General features: G+C 47.1%; 1 protein-coding gene across 21 annotated transcripts in view; it reads left to right on the forward strand.

Moving 5' to 3' along the window:
* The window catches only part of DLG1 (discs large MAGUK scaffold protein 1), a 2,685,689-nt gene that overhangs the window by 495,352 nt on the left and 2,167,280 nt on the right, over positions 1 to 23,057 (forward strand). For all 21 annotated transcript variants that reach the window (XM_069618589.1, XM_069618591.1, XM_069618601.1 and 18 more), the window contains one exon: positions 566 to 730. In XM_069618589.1, the coding sequence (XP_069474690.1) occupies positions 566 to 730 (165 nt within the window). The remainder of the gene's footprint in view (positions 1 to 565; positions 731 to 23,057) is intronic.

The following is a 23,057-nucleotide window of genomic DNA, read 5'->3' on the forward strand; positions in this document are numbered from 1 at the left end:
TAAGGATAATGAACGTAATGTCCGATGCTCTACATTTTTAGGAGACATGTCTTTTAATCTTCAAACACATCCTTTAGGATACCTACGTTGTGTACTGCATAGGTAGTCAAATGTTGAAATAATGTTTCTTTGGTGTATGGAAAGCTAGAACCCTTTTTACAATAGTTAGATACTTTATCTGGAAGTGGGACTACGGGTGGGTTTTTGTTACCTCTTAATAGTAATATAACTAATGTTCCACTTACTATGTTCTTTTTTTTGGTAATTAATTTAAAAATAGCTTACGGATATCTTAATATGTGTTAAATCAAATATAGTAGTTGAAGCTCAGTTCTGGTAAAATAGCCTCTCGTGGGGTTTTAGGCACACTGTAATCATTTGTTGACCGCTAGTACAGCCAGATTTTGATCAAGTACTTAATATATCCTTGGAGAAAAAGGTTTATAGATTAAATAGATTTAGAAAGTACTACCTGTGGATGAGTAACCAAACACTTATTTTTAAAGCTGACTTTTGCTTTGTGCAAGATGGTGTTCTCAATCATTGATCCGTTTTCTCTCTTTAGAAATACCGATACCAAGATGACGACGCTTCTTCGCAGGAGCACAGCTCTCCACACCTAATAAGTGAGATACGAGGACCGGAATTGGTCCATGTTTCCGAAAAGAATTTGTCTCAGATTGAAAATGTGCATGGATTTGTTTCACATGCTCACATTTCTCCAATGAAGGTAAGGCAAAGTCAAATTGCAGCTCACATTTTCACAATAGACCTAAGCAATATTAAGTATAACTATATTTGTATAGCGATGGTATACATGCATGGGTGATGGTTGACCCAGGATCAGTGCAGATTTAAAGCAAAACTGTTGGCAAAAAGGTGGGCGGCTCATGGAGGCACCCTCTGCCCAGGGCCCTATGAGCACCGCCGCTGGCCCCCCCACCCCCCAAATGCAGCCACACATGCTGCACGCCGGCGCCGACCCTGTTCCAGCTCCTAAGGTACAATCTGATGTGTGGGAAGGGAAGCGAAGGGGCGGGGCGAGGCACAGGGGCCCGCTCACCATTTGTCTGCCTGGCGACTGTTAAATCGCCTCTGCCCAGGATGCAGCAACACATGCAGTGGTAGGCTCCAGGACATAATGTTCCTTGCTTTGCTCAGGCCTATAACTTGAGACCTAGCACATTACTGGAAATAGAAGCCCACCCCGCTGGTTAAATTGCTTAAATAGTTGTATGTGGTACTGCAAAACATGCATTTATTGTACAGTGATGGGAACCTACACTGCCGTTTTGGGGTTGCGGTGACATAATAAACAAGCCAGATGTTTTGTGGGTTGTATTTCACCAGAAACATTGTACCAATACAGGACCCTAATATGTAGCTACCTGTAATGTATCTCTTAATATTGTCAGCTAGTGGTATTTTACAAACTAGGTTTTGGAAACCCCTAATAATGTTTTGGTAAATTGTTTTATGGTCCTATAGTTGTGACAACTGTGTGGTTTGTTTTCATGCTGTCATCAGAATACCTCGAAGTCGTTATGAAACTATAATGCATGCAAACAAAATGTCATTAAATGTGTTTCAATCCATCTGCATCCATTTAAGCAAATCTGATGTGACAAGAACTAATTAACAGTTTGAGCAGTGATTTATAGCGTGCAGATGTCTGCTTATTCACCTGAAATCAATCATGTGATTTTTACAAAACACGGTCATCTCTCTTTGCCTCTGTTTCCAAATCGTTTCTCCTTAGAATATACTATAATAATTCATTGTTGTTTGCAAGGGCGTATGCATCGGGACTTGTATCGAGGGGGGATGAAGGTTTGAAAAAATCATGGGTTTTTTTGGGTGGTTGCTAGGGGGCTGCGGGTGGAGATGGGGTGGGGGCAGGGTAGGGCAGAGCAGAAGTGGCAGGGTTGATTGGTTCACAAAATGTGTGCTCAATAAAGAAGCGAGATTTAACCAGCCAACTTTCAGGGCGCAAAGAAAGCCATGAGGCAGTCTTAAGGATAAATGCCAGCAATGCCACTAAATGCCAGCGCTGCCCAATCATCTAATTGTGCCGAAATCATGAGACCCCTCAGCATGTCCTATTAAGTCATAAAAGTGCATCTACAAATGTTGCCCTTTGTAATGCCACAAAGCTTCATGTTGCCCTGCTCCGTAGATATACTATGGGTTTTCTTGCCTAAAAAGTTCAGCTTCAGTGATGGGTTGGCACTTCCCCTGCCGGCATGTGAAAATGGCATGAGAATGAGGAACACAATTCTTGGGCCTCACTTAAGTGCACACAGGGCCTGCGCTCTCACTTCATTACGGCACTGAGCTGCGTACTCCTGCTGCTTCTCCTGCTGTCGGAATGGGGACTGCACAGCTGCGATATGATTGCATAGTGGGAAGGGGGGGGGGATGATACCATGAGGTTCTCACCAATTAAAAATGTGATGCTCTTACTGGACAACGAGGGAAATGGGGCATTCCGGGATCTACACTTTGGAAAAAGTCGGTGTTTGTTAATGTAAAAATAAACTGTGCCTCAAAACTGCTGTTTTCAGGTTAGCTCTTTTGAGTTAAACTATTTGAGCCAAAAAACCAACACAGTATACCAGTGCTGCCCCTCTTTCCTACTGCCTCGAACGAAAGCAAATAATGAAGGTTGTCTCAAAATGTCTGCATTGCCCTTGTAAGCACATTTTCATGGTACTCGTTGGCCAACACTCCATGCAGTCATTATCACTTTAATACAAATTGCCATGCTAGTTCTCAAAGGAATTAGGTCCGTTTCAAGAATATATGGCAGTGTTGTCTGCGCCCAAGGCAAATCATGTAGTCAAGTTTAAATATATGCCCCTTTACAAGAGGGAAACCGTTTGTTTGGTATGATGGGTTTGACTAAGTATTTTTTACAGTGGTATGCCCAAAAATATTTTACTGCATTTCTTACAATTGCATTTTTAGTCTTCTTCAATTAATGAAAAATAAAGTTCATGGAACTTAACATTTTCATAATTTATCGGTGCTTTCTTTTACCTTTTTCAATTTTAGGTTTTTCCTTTTCATTCAAATTATTCTTTTACAGCCTTCATTTGCCTTATGAAGCGGTCTCATTACTATTCCTTTGTACACTACTGTTCAATTATTTCCAAAAGATATACAATTTCACAAAGTATTTTTAAAGAACAAACATCGATTCAGTACAAACATATCATAAAAACATCAATTCTATCCCCAAGTTTTGTGATTCCTTTATACACCCAAGTGCTGAAATCCTTAATTTATTATGCGCTCTTGCATGCCGCTAGTGCCCATATCAAATCATACATTGTCGCAACAATATCTCCCAATGCTGCTCCCCACTTTCATGCAGCTGTGCCCAAATTAAGTCATGCAGTTTGGTCTCATCAAAACATCCCCACTCTTCATGCTGCTATTGTTATGAGGTCTGTCGATATTTCCATGCTGTGTGTGTCTTGCAGTGTGCAAAACTATAACGCAACCCACAAGGGCCTTTGCAGCAAAGAAATCTTATGGTCAAACATGGTAAAGGGATGCCTCTTGTTGTCATTGTGCACATTTATATATCGGTCTGCATCCTACTCTGTTCAGGTAGCTGCTGTAGCCATTAATTGAACTGTTCTCTTGTTCAGGTGCATAGCTGGTAAGGATGAATGTGCTGCCCTGGAGGACTGCAGAAAGGAGCATGGCCATTGTGATGGCTCCGACAAGGGTAGTAATGCCCAGAGACTGGTCCACATTTTTTTATATTTTCGCGAATTGATTAACTGCCATGGGTCCCCCCCCACCCCCCCCGCAGTGACCAGGCCTTTTTTTGCTGATTTCGGTATTTCACCATTCAAAGCCTTCTAACATTTGCTCCTTCATTAACCCCTTAAGTGCCAAGGACTAGCTATCTCGTCCTTGGCACTGGGGAGGTAATTCCAAGGACGAGATACCTCGTCCTTGGCACTTAAGTAATATGGGGTAAGAGGATAAACTTGTTTAGCGATATTATTATAGATATAAAATAGGTAACTTTTTTAAAGGGGGGAAATTAAGAGGCATTTCAGAGATGGATGCACAGAGTTTGAGAAAAAAATTCTTTTGTGCAAGCTTTACAGACTATGCATGTATTTTCCTGGGTCATCAGTTATTCTATTTCTTTTAATTTTTTTAATAATTTAAAAATATTTCACAGACCCTTGCCGAAACACATTTAGACGTGGCCGCATGGATATTTCTGGATGCACAACAACATACCAGTTGCATATACTGGTAAAAAGGCGCGAGAAAGGCATACCACTTGTTCAGAGTGGGGTCAGATTTGTATTGGTCTACTGAGGTGCCCCTTCAGCTTTTTCAAACAGTGTAAGCTTGTAGCAAATAAGATTTGATTGTGCTTGGTTTCTTAATGGCTGGACATTCCATTCCCAACATAACCTCTTTGAAAAACTGTGTTCATTTGTGTTTTCAAGATATGTTCACAAAGACAAACGTTTTCCTATCGTTCAGGTTTGTTAAATTGTTCTAATACAAGTCTTACCCAATTTCTCACAATTATTTCAATCCAAAATGTTGTTTGCGTTGTCCGCAGTTTTGGGTAGAGAGCTATAGCCAAAAAATATTGTATCTAATTATTTAGTCCAGGAGTCTTGCAAATTCCTTCACATTACAGGCCCGTATTTGGGAATGAACTATTTGGGAGGCCTGGCTCCCACAACATATTTTCCAATAATGTTCCCCGTACTTTGGGTAGAATTTAAATGCAGTGTTTTTCCAGAGGGTCTGCTGTTTCTGAACCCAAGAAATTTAAAGAAAATTCAAGGTAATCTACAACATTTGGAGTTGAGTGGGCCAGTAAATATGCAGAAGTGTAAACACAAGCATACAGGGTTGTTGTGTTTTGGGTCTTTTCACACATTTCAAAGCCCATCGTTTAGACTTATACTGCTGGCACACAGTAAATACACATGCACAGAGGCTCTAGGCTCATTTCAAGAAATCTTTGAGAAAATGAGTGCAGTCTGGGTGGAATGTTTACTACGGAAGCCTGATTAAAGTGGATGTCAAAGGCCTTTATACTTAAGGGAATTGGTGATCGATCCGGTGAAGGACTACCCACTCAAGGACTTTTGAAATACGGGGCAAGATGAGAAATTGGGTGATAGTTTGCTGGCAGGTTTGGGGCAGCAGAGGCTTTTCTTCAATGGGGTAAGATTGTTGCAGATTTGAAGCAGGTGGGAAGAGTCCAGGGGGAGCGAGATGTTAAAGAATTCACAGAGCTAAGGGCAAGTGATAAGAGGCATAGTCTTTCAACATTTGGGGGGCAAAAAGGTCAATGGATCGCAAGATGGGTTGGCTCTGCGCATGATGGGTGCTAATTTAATAGGATGTAGGGGAGAAATAGTATAGTCTACATTGGAAGACGCAGGGGTGAGGGTTTGGTAGGAAGAGAGATGGAGTAGTGTGAATGCACACTACTATTCTCCAGAATCTCTAATCTTGACAGTCGTTAGCAGAAAGAGAGAATGTGATAGATATAGTCTTCGGAGGTGTGAGCAAAGACTGGAGGGTGGATGAACGTTTGCGAGGGTGAATACACAGGGGACGGGGAGGATGGTAGCAATGGCATTTTTGTAGTCTATGTATCCGTAATTTGTGCCAGCGTAACTGGTCATGGCATACGTTTGTTTTGAGGGTCTGAATTTTAGAGGTCATCCAAGGCTGAGTGCATGGACGAGGAGGATATTGTTGCTCAAAGTTAGTCATAAGCACATAGTGAAAGTCTGGGAAAGCACTGTTAATGGGAGAGGTAAAAATGGGGGAATGAGACAGGAGAGAGTTCCTCAGATATAGGTAAGGGGCGCTGAAGTCCTGATTAAGGATGGCATGTGGGTGGTGTAACTGGTACCTGTAAATATTGTATTAGAAAGTTACTTTACTGCTATGGGCTTGCGTCTGGTCAAACATAGGAGCGCCTGTTAACATAGCCTAGCAATAGGTATGGCTAGTGCTCTGCCACATACAGACGCAGAAACTTCTCACAGGCACATTTATAGGAATGGCAACTCCAAACATTCCAGTTTACAGGCATGTGTTTGTTATGGGTTATGTACAGTTAAAATGTTTGGCCAGTTCCGGTTACAGACATGACTAGTTAGCACCACCAGGGAAACATATTCCCATCTGTCGCATGCCTAGTAACGCGCATGGCAATTCCGCAGATGCCCAATTAGAGCTACGGTGCAGTTTAAATTCCCAGTAGCAGTTGTTGCCAGCTTCCACATGTCCAGTCAATTCGTTCCCTCATGCCTAGCAGCCCTTGGATCAGTCTAAATTGGGAGGAGGCTGCAGGAGCAGATCCGGTTCCCTGTTGTGTGCTAGTGCACAGTGCAGGACTACTTCTTGGCCATTTATATGATCCAAGCAGAGACCAATCGCTGCATTTTGCTTCCCCAACAGATTTATGTGCACCCCTGCACTCACTTTGAGAACAAATGCACCTAATTTTAATGAGACACAAACGTCATAAATACTGTCGTCAAGTTCCCCCAGGCCATGTGTTGGTCAACAGAAGGCAACCCTGTAGTAAATGTTTGACCCGAATAGCGCAACCTGGAGCTCCAGCATGATTTCATTGTATAGCTTTTTTGCACTGGGCCTTTTATACAGTGAAGTGCAGCATTGTTGGTAGTGAAGCGATTTGTAATTATACGTCAGGTATTATGCACATGTGCTAAGAAGCAGCACAGTTATTGTTTAGGCGCAATCACAGAAGTCTGTGCCCCCCAGCACGAGAGGCAATCCCGCACACACATGCTGTGGGTTTATGGACTGTGTTGAGCTACAGTGGCCAACACTTCAATATCATTCTGTAGGACTCTTAGCACTGCCATTAACTATTTTATTTAAAACATTGACGTTATTGCAAACATACATGACATGCAAAATAAAGTTAAATAGCTCCAGATATGAGCCATCCAGTTCGTTCCTGGGGCATTCCTTTTTCCAACTGCCTCGGATGGCGTCATGGCTTCTATTATTAAGCATCAATAGACTCGGCTATCGCTGCTGTTACCGTGTATCATTAACCAATTTGACTATCAGAGACATGAAACATATTTAACTCTTAAGTGCAATGATACAATTGACCGATTCACAAGTAGCAAGTGTACGTTTCTGTGCAGTCTATATTTAAACCTCTTTCGTACTTCACTTGCATTTTCTTCTCCCTTTATTTTTATTCTTACCTACTTTCATTATTTTTACACTTTTCTTCGTTTATTCTTCCTTTCTTTTTCCTTTGTTGCACTTTTCCTTTTCTTCTTTCTGGCCTAATATTTTTCATTCACTGGTTTCTACCATCTTTTTTCCTTTTTTCTTTCATACATTTTCTTAATTACATTGTTTTTTGGCCTTTTTTTCAATCCTTCTTTATTCCATATTTCCTTCTTTTTTCCATATTTACTTTTTTACTATCTTCACTCTTGCTTAATTTTTTTTCTTTTTGTTTTTCTCTTTTCTTTGTTTTTAAGTTCTTTCCCTTCCACTTTTCTTTTTCAACTGATAAATACATCAAGCTCCTCCTGTTTAACCAGTTGTCATCTGTGCAATTTTCTGTTCGATGATGCATTAGAAGATCTGATAAAACAAAATGAAATGATTTTAAATGTTTTTAAACAACCCTATTTCCTGTCCCTAATATGATCTTTGCAATAATGTATCCACACGTTCTATGATTGGCAGTAAAAGTTTTTGCACTCCTCCGATCTGAAATAATATGAATGCTGGAAGTGTGCCTCTGAAGTGAATCTATTACAAAGGAAAACAGTTTACACTGTGACCAAATTCCTTCCGTTAGTTTCTAAGTACCTCTGTTAGTTATTTACCCATCTTTTTTCTTATTTATGCATCAAAGAATATTTAGTTTGTGGCGCGTTATGCAATTGCTCACTTATTCATCTTGTAGGCTGAATGGAGAATTTTGGATTGTTCTTACTCGTACGTCCCGTCGTCTTTCCTCCATTCTTGTCGGCGTCCCCCAACAAGGGACTGTACCAGAAACTTTGCAGTGAAAAACTGAACTTCCCCTTTTAAATTTAGTATATCGTGTGGGGGCGTGGCCTTGGCCTTGGGAACTCCTCGCGACTCGCAAGCTGAGGGGCCCCACCAGGCTTTCCTCAGAATGGCAATCAAGCTCGTCCTCTTCTTCGACCCCAGGGAGTAAGGGATCGTCAAATGTCATCTTCACGAGTCTGTCTACCAAAGCTCATTCCAAGGTTGAGAGTCAGGGCGTTATGACCACCGGCCTGCCGGCAAAGGGCTCAGTGCCTACCGGAGTGATTTCAGAGGTTGACGCTTCTTCTACGGGTGTAAGACGTGAGCTGTATCCTCCCGTGGCCGAGACCTCTCATGGCTCAGGACCTCCGCGCCCTCCCGCCCAGGGTGTGACCAAGGCTTCAATATGGCAGAGAGGCACATGGCCATCTTGGATCCATCACAGGGCCCGCCAGTGCTCTCGCCCATCGAGTGGGCTTTGCAAGATGATCCCAGTCCCCTTCCCTCTGGAAGCAGCAGCAGAGTGTATGGTTCAGGCATCTGGTCCTATCAGGGATACATCTAGCCATCACAGCCTTATGTATACATGCCCCAGGCGCCTCGGCGCTTTAGCCAGGAGCAGAGGCCCAACGCCTCAGAGGGCAGGGCCCCTAGAGACACGATGGGTTGCAGGGACTGCTTCAAGAGCTTCATCTTCCTTATGCGCTCCCCTCAGATGAAGGGGCTCATGAAAGATCTAGTGAAAGCGGTCATTCCGCAGGTGGCCTCTCCTTTGGGTGGTAATCCTGTTTCTCCCCGGTTCAGGCCCTGCTGGTTGTTCAGACCCCTCCACTGCCTCCTGCACTACCCAACGCCTCCCCCTACACAGCTGTTGGACCGGTCTTTGGCTCTGGACATAAAGGGGGGGGAGAATTGGCACCTGTCCCACAGCCCGGATTCTCCTTGGTCTGTGAAAAAGGGGATCTGGGGGGGCGATGACGCCCAGGACGATCCCTCGGCATCAGTTAAGGCCTTTCATGACTACCTTCAGGACCTGGCGGAGTTCTTGGGGGTCCCTCTGCCTGAGCCAGCCCCCCAGGTGTCAGGAGTGCTAGTAGAGGTCTTGGGTAAGCGCACCACGATCAGGTCTGGCATCTCTCTCCAGAAGGATGTTCTGCAGGTAGCGCAAAAGGTCTGGGAGAAGCCCAGGGTCAACATCCAGATGAACAAGTGGGACAGCAGGTTTAGGCTTTCGGACAAGGAGCCAATCCTCTTGGCCTCCCACCCGCAGCGTCATTCTTTAGTGGTGGCTGCAGCCTCCTTGTATTATAAACGATAGTTTTCACCGTCTTCCTCCACAAGGGCCACCTCAGTTGTCTTTCCAAGGGGGACAAAGTACTTGAGTCTTCCGTAAAGCGCTGTTACTCAATTTCAGGATTGCATCTGCGGCAAGCCAACACAGATGCCCCCTTGGCTGCAGCTAACCAGAAGCTGTGGCGGGAGCTCAGGGAATTTTTGCCCGACCTCCCTTTGGACAAGCAAGCTTCCCTCTAGGCTGGTCTAGCCGGCGCCCGGGCCTTTGCACAGGACCTCATTGAGTCTTCAGCCTCCCACATTGACACAGCCAGCAGAGGGCTGTACTTTGGTGTAGAGTTGAGAAGGATGACATGGATGCACGCCACAAAGTTCATCTGATGGGCAGGAGCGGATCCTGGATTTGCCCTTTGAGGGTGTAGACCTTTGTCATTCGTCAACTGATGACTAGTTGACAAAGGAGAAAACCTCCACTCAAACCGCCAAGTCCTTGGTCATCCTGACAAAACCAGGATAGAAGTCCTTTCCTCAGTCACAGGACAGAACTGAGTTCAAACCCCGCGCTTTTTCTGGATACAAGGGATTCTGGGACTGTTACACAGAGGCCCGACAGGTCACCCAGCTACAACGGGAGGAAGCGGCAGAGGACAACACAGGGTTTTTTTCGCCCCCAGCCTCTGATGCCAAGAAGCAGTGATGTTTGGGTCGGAGAAAACAGCTCGCCTATGGGGTGCTGTCTGGCTCTTTTCCAGGACACCTGGAAGCGTCTTTTCAGCAACCCATGGATCCTATCTGTAGTCTCCACAGGCTTCAGTCTTCCTCTTCCTTTGCCTCGTCCTTCCTCTCCTTCACGTCGTATCCCTGGCTCTTTTACGGAAGGTCCTTTCGCTCTTGGAGTTGCAGGCGCTGGAACCCGTTCAACTTTCTGCCGGAGGCTCTGGCAGTGCTCCAGATAAGATTTTGTGGTGGGAGTATTTTACTCCCTATTATTAAACTTTGAGAGTAAATGTGATTCGAGGGGATTGGGTCCTCCGACGTATTCCATATCTATGACATGTAATCACCACAGCTGTGCTGCTTCGGAAACTTTTTCGGCGTCTGCGTCCTGCGTCGATGCGCCGTCATCGAGGACCTCCTCCCACGTCCAACGTCATCCGATGTGATAAGTAGGACGCACGACGCCCATAGCCTCAGTTCCGTTTTTTCCGCGAACGTGTTGCTTCGTGTTTCTCGGTTTAAACGCCTCGACTCTTTGGAGTTCTGTTCTATCTCGGTTCTTCGAACCTGTTCGTTTGTGAAAATCCTTCTGAAGATGTCTACTTCGTCTTCGACCCCGCGTCCGGGTTTCAAGAAGTGCGGGGAGTGTGGGTCCAAGATGTCGGTGACGGACTCGCACGACGCCTGCCTCTGGTGCCTCGGGGAGGCCCACGACACGGATGACTGTATCGACTGCCAGTCGCTCACGTCGAAAGCCTTACACGAACGTAAGAAGAAGTTGTCGGTAGGTCCGGTGTCCAAGCCCCGGAAGTTGAAGTCTGCGGGGCTTTCGACGGATGATTCGAGGGGTGGCTCTCCGTGTCATCGTCGGAAGTCTCGTGGGTCTCCTTCTAGGAGTCGGTCTCGCCACTCCTCAGCCTCTTCGAGGCATTCTCGGAAGCGCCGTCACCGGTCGTCTTCCAGGTCCTCTTCGGAGGGCTCTGCCCGGCACGTCGCTTACCCCTCCAGCCGTGCGACGCCGGAGGAATGGGCTTCCTTCGGGAAGAAGATGCTGGCGATTCTTGAGTCGCAGGGTACTCGGCCGTCCGCGCCCCCGAGTGGGGTCGGTCGTGTGAGGTCGAGAGACACCGCTCGCAAGAGTGGTCGGCACGAGTCACGGGAGAGGTCCCGTTCGGACAAGGGGACTCGTTCTCGGCGTATCCGTTCCAGGTCCCGGTCCTCGACGCGTTCGAGACCGTGTGCTCCTGTGAGGTCTTCGAAGAAGGCATCGACGTCTGTGGCGTCGAGGGCGTCGACAGGCTTTCTCGAGGCTCTGGCTCCGAGGAAGTAGTCGATGCCGTCGACGCTCAGGTCGTCGAGGGACACGCTCGGGGCTCCGGCCTCGAGGGCTGTGTCGACGCCGCCGATTCTGGAGGCGCTGCATCTGACGTCGACGCCGATTTCCTCGACGTCGACGCCGGTTCTCTCGACGCTGGCGCCGATTCGCTCGACGCCATCGACGCCTTTCGTGTCGGAGGTACCCCAGGGCACAGGTGGACCCCCTAGGAAGGCTCTGGTTAAGAGCAAGCACTCTCGAGTGCCTTCTTTTCGCCACCTGGACTATATTTCAGAGGCGAATGAGGATTCTGATGGCCTGGTTCCTAGTCAGGTTCCGGATGAAATTGTCTCGGGCCATAGTCAGTTTGACGAGTTGAGACAGTCACTGCATGATGCCAGTGGACTGGACACCTCTCCGGAGGTGGAGTTTTGTAGGCCTGAGCCTGGCTCTCATGCTGATTCCTCGTACCGGCGCCTTATGGCTAGGGTTTCTGAGTACTTGGGATGGTCTGCTCCCCCAGGGGATCTGACAGACATCCTTGATGTTGGTCCCCCAACTGACCCGGTTCTGCCGTTCCATATGGCTTTACAGAGAAGGGTGGCGGCGGCTTGGACTGCTCCGGAGAGTCTCCCGGCGGTGGGCAGATCCTTGTCGCGAAAATACCGTCCAGCCAGTGGCGACCCCTGCTACTTGACCAGGCACCCCACTCCGGAGAGTTTGGTGGTGCAGGCGGCCATGGCCCCGGCGAAGCAGGCGTCGTACCCTACCATCCCTCCTGATAGGGACGACAAACGTTTTGATGGTTGGGCGAAGAAAGTGTTTTCTTCTGGTGGTATGGCGCTTCAGGCGGCCAACTCCATTTGTGCCTTGTCACGTTTCACGCACACTCTGTGGAACTGTGTTGCATTAGCGGCTGAACATGTTCCCGAAGGGATGGTTTCCTTGCTATGGTCCAGGATGGTAAGGATGCCATGTGTGAGTCCGTTCAGTCGGGTTTGGACTTAGCTGAATGCGTCAGTAGGTCCATGGCGGCGAGCACCGTGATACGCAGGTTTGTGTGGTTGCGGAAGTCGGGGTTTGCTCCTGATGTGCAGTCCCGGCTCCTCAACATGCCCTTTGACGGTGAACACCTTTTTGGCAGCAAGGCTGACGAGAGCCTTGAGCGGTTGCAGACCTCAAAAGCTGCAGCAAAGTCGTTGGGCGCTGCAGTTCGCCAACCTCCGCCTTTTCGTCCTAGGGGACAGCAGTGGAGGGGTGGTTCCTTTCGCTATTACTCATCCTTCAGTAAAGCGAGAGGAAGAGGCCAACGCAGGGGTACCAGAGGTGGACGACAGGGTACCCGTGGTTCCAAGGCCGCTCGGGCAGTTGCCTCTTTGCCCTCAGGTAACGCTGCAGCCGCTACCACTCAGTCATGAGGCCATGTCCCATGGTTCACCGGTTGGGGGAAGGCTGGCGCAGCATCTTGTAGAGTGGCAAGCCATTACTTCAGATGTGTGGGTTCTGGAGATCATAACCCACAGCTACTGTCTTCCTTTTCGGCACAGGCCTCGCGACAATCCACCGGGGAACCTCTCTTTGCAGAGTCCGGATCCGCTCCTTGCGCAGGAAATTCAAGCCCTGCTGGAGAAAGGCGCCATAGAACTGGTGCCTGTAGCGGAGAGGAACAAGGGATGGTATTCCCCTTATTTTTTGATTTCGAAGAAAGACGGGGGATTGAGACCCATCATGGACTTGCGCGGTTTGAACAAACTCCTCAGGAAGGACAAGTTCAAGATGGTTACTCTCGCTCAAGTCCTCCAGGCCCTTCAGCTTCAGGACTGGTTGGTGTCACTCGACCTCAAGGATGCTTACTTCTATGTGCCGATCCATCCCAAGCACAAGAAGTACCTGAGGTTCGCGGTTGGCGACTCGCACTTTCAGTTTCGGGTCCTGCCGTTCGGATTGACCTCCGCCCCGAGGGTTTTCACCAAGCTCATGGTGGTGGTGGCAGCGCATCTCAGGCAAGGGGGGATTCACGTCTACCCCTACCTGGACGATTGGTTGATCAGGGGGAGCTCTCCCGAGCAAGTCCTGGATCATCTATCGGTCACCTGTCGCTCCCTTCACAGGCTGGGCTTCTCCCTCAATTTAAAGATGTCCCATTTGACGCCAACGCAGCGGCTCCAGTACATCGGAGCAGTGCTCGACACTTCCCTGGGGCAGTGTTTTCCTCCCCAGGTGAGGGCTCTTCACATTCAGCAGATGGTGCACAAGTTTCAGCATGCCCAGACGCTCCCAGCGTTCGAGTTCTTGAGGTTGCTCGGCCTCATGGCATCCTGCATTCTTCTGGTGCCAGAGGCTCGCCTGCGGATGAGATCTTTGCAGTGGGCACTCAAGACGCAATTGTCGCAGTCCTCCGGCAGGATGTCGGACTCGATTCAGGTGCCGTCCTCGGTCGCCCGGGACCTTCTGTGGTGGGCCGTCGAAGGCAACTTGATGAAGGGGGCTCCATTTTGGCTTCCCTGGCCGGAGGTGACGATCGTGACGGATGCATCCCTCACGGGATGGGGAGCTCATGCCAACGGGCTGACAGTCAGCGGTCGTTGGTCTCCGTCGGAGTCCAGACTCCATATCAATCTGTTGGAGCTGAGGGCCGTCAGGCTAGCCCTGAAGGCTTTTCTGCCGTCTGTGCGAGGGAAGAATGTCCTGATCCTGACGGACAACACAGTGGCCATGCACTACCTCAACAAAAAGGGGGGGGCAGGGTCACTTCCTCTGTGCAGGGAGGCGATGCAGCTCGAGTTCTGGGCCATCCAGCAGGAATTTTCGATCTCGGCAGTTCATCTGGCCGGAGCCGAAAACGTGACGGCGGACGCTCTGAGCAGGCAGAGCGCGATCTCTCACGAGTGGGAGTTGGCTCAGGAGATTCTCCTGGAGATCTTCGCCATTTGGGGGACCCCTCAAGTGGATCTCTTCGCCTCCAGTGTCAACCGGAAGTGCGAAAGGTTTTGCTCGTGGGAATTTCCTCCAAAAGGAGCCTTAGGAGACGCGTTCGTGGTGGATTGGTCATTCCCACTGCTGTACGCGTTTCCTCCAGTCCCCGTCATCCCGCAAGTGCTGCGGAGGTTACGGAAGTTCGGTTCCCGGATGATCCTCATTGCCCCGGCGTGGGCTCGGAGGACGTGGTACCCGGACCTTCTCGACTTATCTATCTGCCCTCCACGTCGTCTTCCCTACCGAGACGATCTGCTCTCACGGGAGGGGGGTCAGGTTCTCCATCCAGAGGTCAGATCCCTCAACCTTCACGCTTGGCTTCTGAAAGGTTGAGGTATAAGGATTGGGACCTCCCTGAGGACGTGATGGAGGTGTTGCTTTCGGCCCGGAGGCCAGCAACAAAGTCTGTACCGTTGGCGTAAGTTCTGCGACTGGTGCAGAGTTCAGTATGTGGATCCTTTTGCATGTGACATCCCCATGGTTCTGTCCTTTTTACTTTCTTTGGCCCACAGGGGCTTGCAAGTGGGTACCGTTAAGGGTTACCTGGCGGCGCTGTCCATCTTTAAGCGCTCGTCTGAAGAGTGTTCTTACTTTAAAATCCCTTTGATTTCACAGTTCCTGAAAGGGCTCACTAATGTGTTCCCTCCGTCACCTTTCCTGTTGCCTGGTTGGGATTTGAACCTTGTTCTTAAGTTTCTTATGGGTGCTCCGTTTGAGCCTTTACATTCTTGCCCTTTGAGGCTGTTAACTCTGAAAACTGTGTTTTTAGTTGCGGTTACTTCCGCTCGCAGAGTGAGTGAGTTACAGGCACTTTCAGTTAAGCCTCCCTTCACTGTATTTCACAAGGACAGGGTTGTCCTTAGAGTTCGTTTTTCTTTTCTTCCGAAGGTAGTGACGGAATTTCATTTGGCCCAGAAGGTTGTTCTTCCGGCATTCTATCCTCCTCCGCATCCTGGTAAGGAAGAGGAGAGGCTCCATACGCTTGATCCTAGGAGAGCTTTAAGCTTTTATGTTTCACGCATGTCCCGGGTCAGAGTGGATGATCAACTCTTTATTGGTTACGCTGGAAAGCGTTTGGGGGCAAGCTGTGACGAAACAGACTTTGTCTCGCTGGATTATTTTGGCCATCTCGGAGTGCTACCGCTTGGCGGGTAAGGACCCACCGGCTGGCTTGCGGGCCCATTCTACCAGGGGTATGGCTGCGTCTACTGCCCTGCAGAGGGGTGTTCCTATTCGCAACATCTGTGATGCAGCCACCTGGGCTTCAGTACATACATTTGTACGTCACTATTCCCTCGATTCCATCCGAGCACAGGATCTGGCCTTTGGCAAGGCGGTCCTTTGCTCGGCTATTTGATTGGCTATTCTACATTTTGATTCTAAATTCTTTCCCTCCTCCTTGCTTTGGTGCTGCTTTGGGAGTCTGTCATAGATATGGAATACGTCGGAGGACCCAATCCCCTCGAAGAACAAGTTACTTTCTTACCTGGTAACGTTCTTTCGATGGGATGGTCCGACAACGTATTCCATATCGCTCCCGCCCTGCCTTCCCCGCTGCAGAATTTCTTTTGCGATTGCAGCTTACGTTCCGCAAGGCTTTGTGTCTGACTGGCAGTTGACTTATGTCACACGTTCTGGGGGAAAAAACTACAACTGAGGCTATGGGCGTCATGCGTCCTACTTATCACATCGGATGACGTCGGAGGAGGTCCTCGACGACGGCGCATCGACGTCATCGACGCAGGACGCAGACGCCGAAAAAGTTTCCGAAGCAGCACAGCTGTGGTGATTACATGTCATAGATATGGAATACGTCGTCGGACCATCCCATCGAAAGAACGTTACCAGGTAAGAAAGTAACTTGTTCTTTTAAGAGAATAAAAATTACTTTTCTCCTTTGCACAAGAGTAAAATGTATGTGACATCCAGCTGCCGCGTGCAAAAACTGTATGGACATCTTGACTATGCGGCAACTTTCTGCATTGTGACCGAATACCTTTAATTATTTCTCTAAGGTTTGGCCATTTGATCTCTCCTGCATATATTTAAATGTTGAAAACACAAAAACCTAGACAATTACATAGTAAAGCTAGCATGAATTGTATTGTGTGTTTTGTGGTTTGATAGCAGAATTATCTTTTGATGTTTAATAAAAGTCCTCATTTCCTGGAGCTATTAATACCTAATGGTATTCTAATGTTATGATACAACAGTGCAGGGAGTCAAGGACTCCATGCTAAATTCTATGTGTAATTTCATGGTCAAATGGTTATTTAGATGATGGCTTTTGGCAAAGCGCTGTACATAGAACACATATATCATAATTTTCACCAAACTGAAGTCTGTACGCCTTTATCAACCTTAAAAGGATGAGTGGTGAAGCGTGGCTATCCAGCCGCCGGGGTGCTTGGCATGGGCGATTCGAACACGAGACGATCCAGAAAGGCGAAAAAAGATGAACTGGTTGGTCCCACCAGCTCAAGGGGAAGAAGACTCTCCTGGAAGAAGATCTCCTCTGTCGTCGGGAAAGTGGTGAGTTTCGTACAGCAGGGCTCCACCGGTGGTGTCGTTGTAGATGGCTCAGCTTCTCCCCTCTTCGGATTCTTTAGGTCCTGTGGCGACTTCTGAAGTTCCAGTCTCCAAAGTCCTGCTTTTATGCAGAAAAACCCCATTCATCAGCCTAGCTGTCAATCAAACATGCTAAGTGGTGAGCCAGTCGGCTCACCACTGGGCCAATCACACAAGAGTGCGACTTGAGTTGCCAAGGCAACTCAGTCCAGGGTGCCTATTCCCCCCCTCCCACACATCCTGCAGACCCAGACAGAGTGGCACCACTTTTGGAGGCTTCTGTGCATGTTAGGGAGAATTCTCTGTAAATGCTAATTTCCCAAACCTAGTGAGTCCCCCAGCAGCTTTGCTGGATTTTTGGGGTTTATTTTTTTCTCCTGCTAAGAGTGAGACTCTCTTTCTCCTACTCTTAGACATGATTTGAGGTGTTCCTTTGACTTTGTATGTGTTCTATGGGCTAGGGGGGGTCCTTTACCCCATATGGTTTCATGTGTTTTTGATATGTGGGTTACACAGCACCCTCCGTGCAGTAACCCAGGGGTGTCGTAGCGACCCCCAAACATAGACTCCATACCCTGGGACTGACTCCTGTCTCCCAGGGCATGTAAAGTCAGCATTGGCTTTACTAGTCTTAAATTGTGAACAGAACCAGTACAAACCATCATATTGTGGGCGTACTGGTCAGGGCAATTCGATTGCCCCGGGGTCGGGTTGTATATATAATAGTGACTGTGTGTTGAATTTACTTACCTCTTTTTGTGTTAGTGTAATTTACAAGTGTCTTTAAATAATTATATACTTTTACACCAAAACACTCTGGTCAGTGTTTTGCTTGTGCTACTGTACCTCTGTACCTATTGTGTATACTCTATATACTGCCTAACTCATCTTGAGAGAAGTCTGACTGCTCAGCCACAGCTACCAGGTGAATCTGGGTGGTACAGACTGCTACCAATTGCATTTACTGCCAACCACCTGTAGTCCTAAATCTTTTGCAGTGGTCCCTAAGGGAACTGCACAGGTTTCTGCCTAACAGTGCAGAAGCCCACCAAAAGTGGAACAAAGGGCTCGACTTGGGTTAGGGTTTCCGAGGCGAACACAAACGCTATTTTAAAACAGAGTCCTGGTAAAAAGACCCAACCGGGGAATAAATATTAAATAAAGTGGTGCGTTTAAAATGAAATGGGGAAAATCCCATAGGCAATATTCCGGTGGAATATTTCGCCTGGTATCCACTGCCACCAGCAAGAAACTCGACAAGGGGGGACTGGACAGTGCCCCCTTGAAAAACAGACCCAGGGGCAATCGAATTACCCCTACCAGTACTTCCACAATATGATGGTTTGTACAGGTTCTGTTCACAATTTAAGACTAGTAAAGCCAATGGTGACTTTACATGCCCTGGGAGACAGGAGTCACTCCCAGGGTATGGAGTCTATGTTTGGGGGTCACTATGGCACCCCTGTGTTACTGCACTGAGGGTGCTGTGAAACACTTACCAAAAACACATGAAGCTCTATGGCGTAAAAGACCCCATAGCCCATAAAACACATTAAATAGTCAAAGGACATTCTCAAATCATGCCTAAGAGTGGGAGAAAATATTTCACTCTTAGCAGGAGAAAAAAATAAACCCCAAAAATCCAGCAAAACTGCTGGGGGACTCACTAGGTTTGGGAAATTGGCCTTACCAGAGAATTCTCCCTAACACCTAATGGTATTCCATTGTTATGATACAACAGTGCAGGGAGTCAAGGACTCCATGCTAAATTCTATGTCTAATTTCATGGTCAAATGGTTATTTAGATAACGCTTTTGGCAAAGCGCTGTACATAGAACACATATATCATAATTTTCACCAAACCCAAGTGGGTATGCCTTTATCAACTTTAAAAGGATGAAAGGCTGAGTTGGCCATGTTGGGATTCGAACCCACAACCTACAGATCCTGCACAGATCGCAGCAACGAGTGTGCAACAGGCTGAGCTATCTTATTAGCTAACATCCTTCAGAGGTCGGTTAACTGAGGATTGACTGAGTTATAATAACCACAGTGCCTAGATGTTGGACGAACCATATATGAAGCGATACATAAAGTTAAATATCTATCTGGATTATCACAGGGACATGTTTCGCTGAGTTTCTATTTCAATTACAAATGTAACTTTCATTTGTTTATTTTTGAACAGCTCTTGCACTTCCTGGAGAGTCAGGTTTTGGATGTTTTAATTGTAGTCTTGAAGATTTGAGAGGCTAGAACACCTGTGATTGGTGTAATGACAATCACTCACCCTTGAGCAAAGACTCTGCTGCCACTGACCATTTTATAGTAATGTACCCTATTGACTGCAAGGTTGAATGGATGTAAACTAGACCGTGCATAGTCATCATTTTACATGCTGTTTTTATGAAGTGCAAATTAAATTAGAAGTGTAAACATGATCTGCCTCTGCAAGCTTATGCACACAGTACAGGAACTCTGGAAAATACACTTGTGAAATAATGGTTGGTTTTCACTGGCATTTGTTACAAAATGTGAATTCTCAATTGCAACTTAGTTCCCCATCTTATTAAATTATACAATCCTAAAATGCTGGGAAAATAAATATGCACTTAGCTTCTGTTTCCTCCATGACCATCAACACAGCCGATGCTGAATAGAAATAAACCATTCCTTTAATCAGTGTCTTTTTTTTTTAAAGGCTTTAGAGGAATGCATTCCTTTTCAGAGGCTTTTATCCATGGCATGCAATTACATCCATCTAAAAATCAAAAGAAGCGTTCTGGTTTGTGACAAGTAACCTGACCTTTGTAGTGCCCTCTGCTCTAAACTTGTGTGTAAATGTACACAGGAAAACAATAAAGCTGTCGTATTTACAAGATTTTCATGCGTAAAAAGGCCTGGTACGCACCTTATCTGGAGGCCTGGGCTCTGGTTACTATTTAAGGATTTTTGCGGTACCAAAAAACTACTAGGCTGGCCTGAGAGTTGTCCTGGGCCTGTCATTTCTAAATCTGTCTTTTGTGCTGGAACGCTTCAAGATGATTTCTCCTGCGCACATAGCAGAGTCTCTACGTGCAGGGGACTGGATGTGTTCCATTGACCTCAAGGATGCGTTCTTGCATGTACCCATCTACCAACCACATCAGAAGTTTCTGCGGTTCACGATTGCCGTACCACTTTCAGTACAAGGTGCTGCCCTTCGGCCTGAACTCGGCCCCTCTTGTTTTCACAAAGTTGATGAATGCAGTGGCTGGTCTTGAGACTTCTAAGTGCTATAATTCAAAGAGTAGAGTATCTGAGTGTCAGAATTTCAAGATAAGATTTCTTTTGCGCATATCATACACTCAAACGGACTGAAAGGTTCATCCACAACCAGTATTTCATGGAGAGTGGAGAAGTGAAGTGCCTGAATACTACATAGCTTTTCTTTTTATACAAAAAATTAAGCCTGCATCAGCACACATCATTTGTTATTTATTTGCAAGAGATAACAACACACATGTTCAGAATATATGCATAATAATGTCTCAAACCCTAGACGGCAGAACAAATAGCATATTCAACAGATGTTATTGTTATTTTGTGAGTTCCCACTTTACTTATGGCTTTAATGTCGAACTTTTTCTGCCAGTTCATGGGCGGTGACTTATGTTTGAGGCCTTAAATACAGAATCTACTTGCCCTCCATTCCAACAATGGTCACCTATTTGCACAACCTTAAAAAGATGCCTTTTCGTGCATTTAACAAAGTGAAAGGGCTGAACACTGACTCAGTGTGTAACTAACCTCTGCTTGGTGCAGTCAACGTTTACATGGCATTTACAGAAGAGAATCTGGCCATATTGGAACAGCCTAACCTAGTTCGCAGAAAAGGAAAACCTGTCCTTAAATGTTATTTAACCTATGTTCATCAGTGAAGGTTAGGTGATTAATACATGCCCTCTCCACGGACCCATCCTTTTCTTGTAATGACTGGAAGCCATTTCAAATGGATTGTGTCCTCCCATGTATTCCTCATCTTTGACACTTGTCCAGCTTCTGCTGCTTTGGAAAACAAATTTCATCAGAGGGTGCTGTGCGTCAATGGCGTCAAGTTGACGTTCCTCAAAGGCCTCTGTCGAGGGTGATGCCATCGAAGGCATATATAGCATGCGCAGCTCCCGTTGGCCTCAGTTCCGTTTTTGCATGACAGCGATAGCTTAGAGCAAAATTCAGCAGACTTCATCTTGTGACATCTTTGTTACAAACACCTCTCGATAATGTCTTCATCATCAACACCGACGACTGAGGTCCGGTTTCAAGAAGTGTCAGGATTGCAGGTCAAAAATGTCTCTCACTGGCCCGCATTGTATCTGTTTATAGTGTATCAGAGCGGAACATTACACCTCAGACTGTTCTAAATGCCATTCCATGACTGGAAAAGCCTTGAGGGAACGGAAGGTGAAACTAAAGGTACGAAAGAACCTTAAAAATCTCCTACCCGATCCACGAAACCTTCGACCGACGAGTCGAGAGGTGACTCCTCGGAGGAAGAAGTCAAAGCGATCCAGGTCAAGGAGTGGCTCACACTGCTCTTCTTCATTGAAGAAATCCAAGAGAAGGCACCATAGGTCGCCTTCGTTGACTTCTTCGTCAGACATTTCCCCCGAAAGGGTTGCTTGCCCTACTAAGAAGTCCACTCCAGCCGAGTGGGAAGCCTTCAGGGATGAAATGCTAAAGCTTTTTGAGAAAAAAAAAAGCCATGCTTCTACCGAGCCTTCGAGAGAAACCGGAAAGGTCTTGTCCGAAATCCTGCACGCCCTCGAGCCCTGAAAAAGGCTGATCCGCATTGTGAGCTTTCGAGGCCTCGATCCGATGTTGCATCGAAATATCATACGAGACACAAGGAAAAGTCGAGGTCTTCGACGCCTTTGACGCCGGCCAAGTCCTCGACATAGACGCTGAAGCCTTTGAGATCAGCCGCGCCACATTTGCCAGCTGTGCCGTCAGTGCCAAGCACCCCTCCTAAGTCGGCGCTGATAATGAAAGTGTCGATGACTTAGATGACGTTGAAGGCAAGTATGACAAAACCAGACAAAGTATATACTCCACTAACCGAAAAGGATTTCTTTAAATCTCTTCGATTTTTGAAGAAGAGGAGCGCTCTGAGGATGATGAAGCCCCATTTGGTTTACAGTACGGTACTCCCAATGAACCAGAGTTTTATTTCTGAAGAGTTCAGAATGAAGGACATGTATAACAACTTGCAAACAGCAAGTGGGGTAGATACCTCGCCCGAACTTGAATTTGGAAAGCCAGAGGCTGGAGAGCATGCGGATGCATTATACAGGCAGCACATGACAAAAGTGGTGGAATACATGGGTTGCAGTAGGCCTCCTTGCCTTATGAGCAGGACGACCTCACTGACATTTTGGACAAGGGTCCACAGTCTGATCCTATTTTGCCTTTCCATATCTCATTGCAGAAAAGGGTGGCTAGGAATTGGGAGACTCCAGAGTCCAATCCGGCATTTGATAAGGACTTGACTAAAAAATACTGCCCTTACAGTAGTGACCCTGACTGCCTGTCAAAACACCTCACTCCGAAGAGTCTGGTGGTGCAGGCAGCTACTGCTACTTCCAAACAAGCTGCGTACCCTACCATCCCTCCTGATGGGGACGACAAAGGCATAGATGGATGGGCGAGGAAGGTATTTTCTGCAGGGAGAATGGCACTTAAATCTGCCAACTCCACTTGTGCCCTCGCAAAGCTTTCGTATATGCTATGGGATTGTATTTCCATGGCGGCAGAGCACATTCCTGAAGGGGATGAAAGGGATGGCTTCTTAGCTATTGCTAGGGACGGCAAAGAGACCATGTGCGAGTCCCTTCCATCAGGATTGGATTCTGCGGATTGCATCAGCAGCTCCATGGCTAGCAGCACCGTTATGTGCAGATTTGCGTGGTTGAGAAAGTCAGATTTTGCACCTGATGTGCAATCCAGGCTTCTCAACATGCCTTTTGATGGGTCTCGCCTTTTCTGGCAACAAGGCTGACGAGAGCCTTGAGAAGTTGCAGACCTCAAAGGCGGCAGCCAAATCTTTAGGCGCCGCTGTTAGGCAACCTCAGCCTTTTCATCCTAG

Source organism: Ambystoma mexicanum, chromosome 10 (assembly GCF_040938575.1).
Source record: "Ambystoma mexicanum isolate Mex_15411 chromosome 10, UKY_AmexF1_1, whole genome shotgun sequence".
NCBI classification, from domain to species: domain Eukaryota; kingdom Metazoa; phylum Chordata; class Amphibia; order Caudata; family Ambystomatidae; genus Ambystoma; species Ambystoma mexicanum.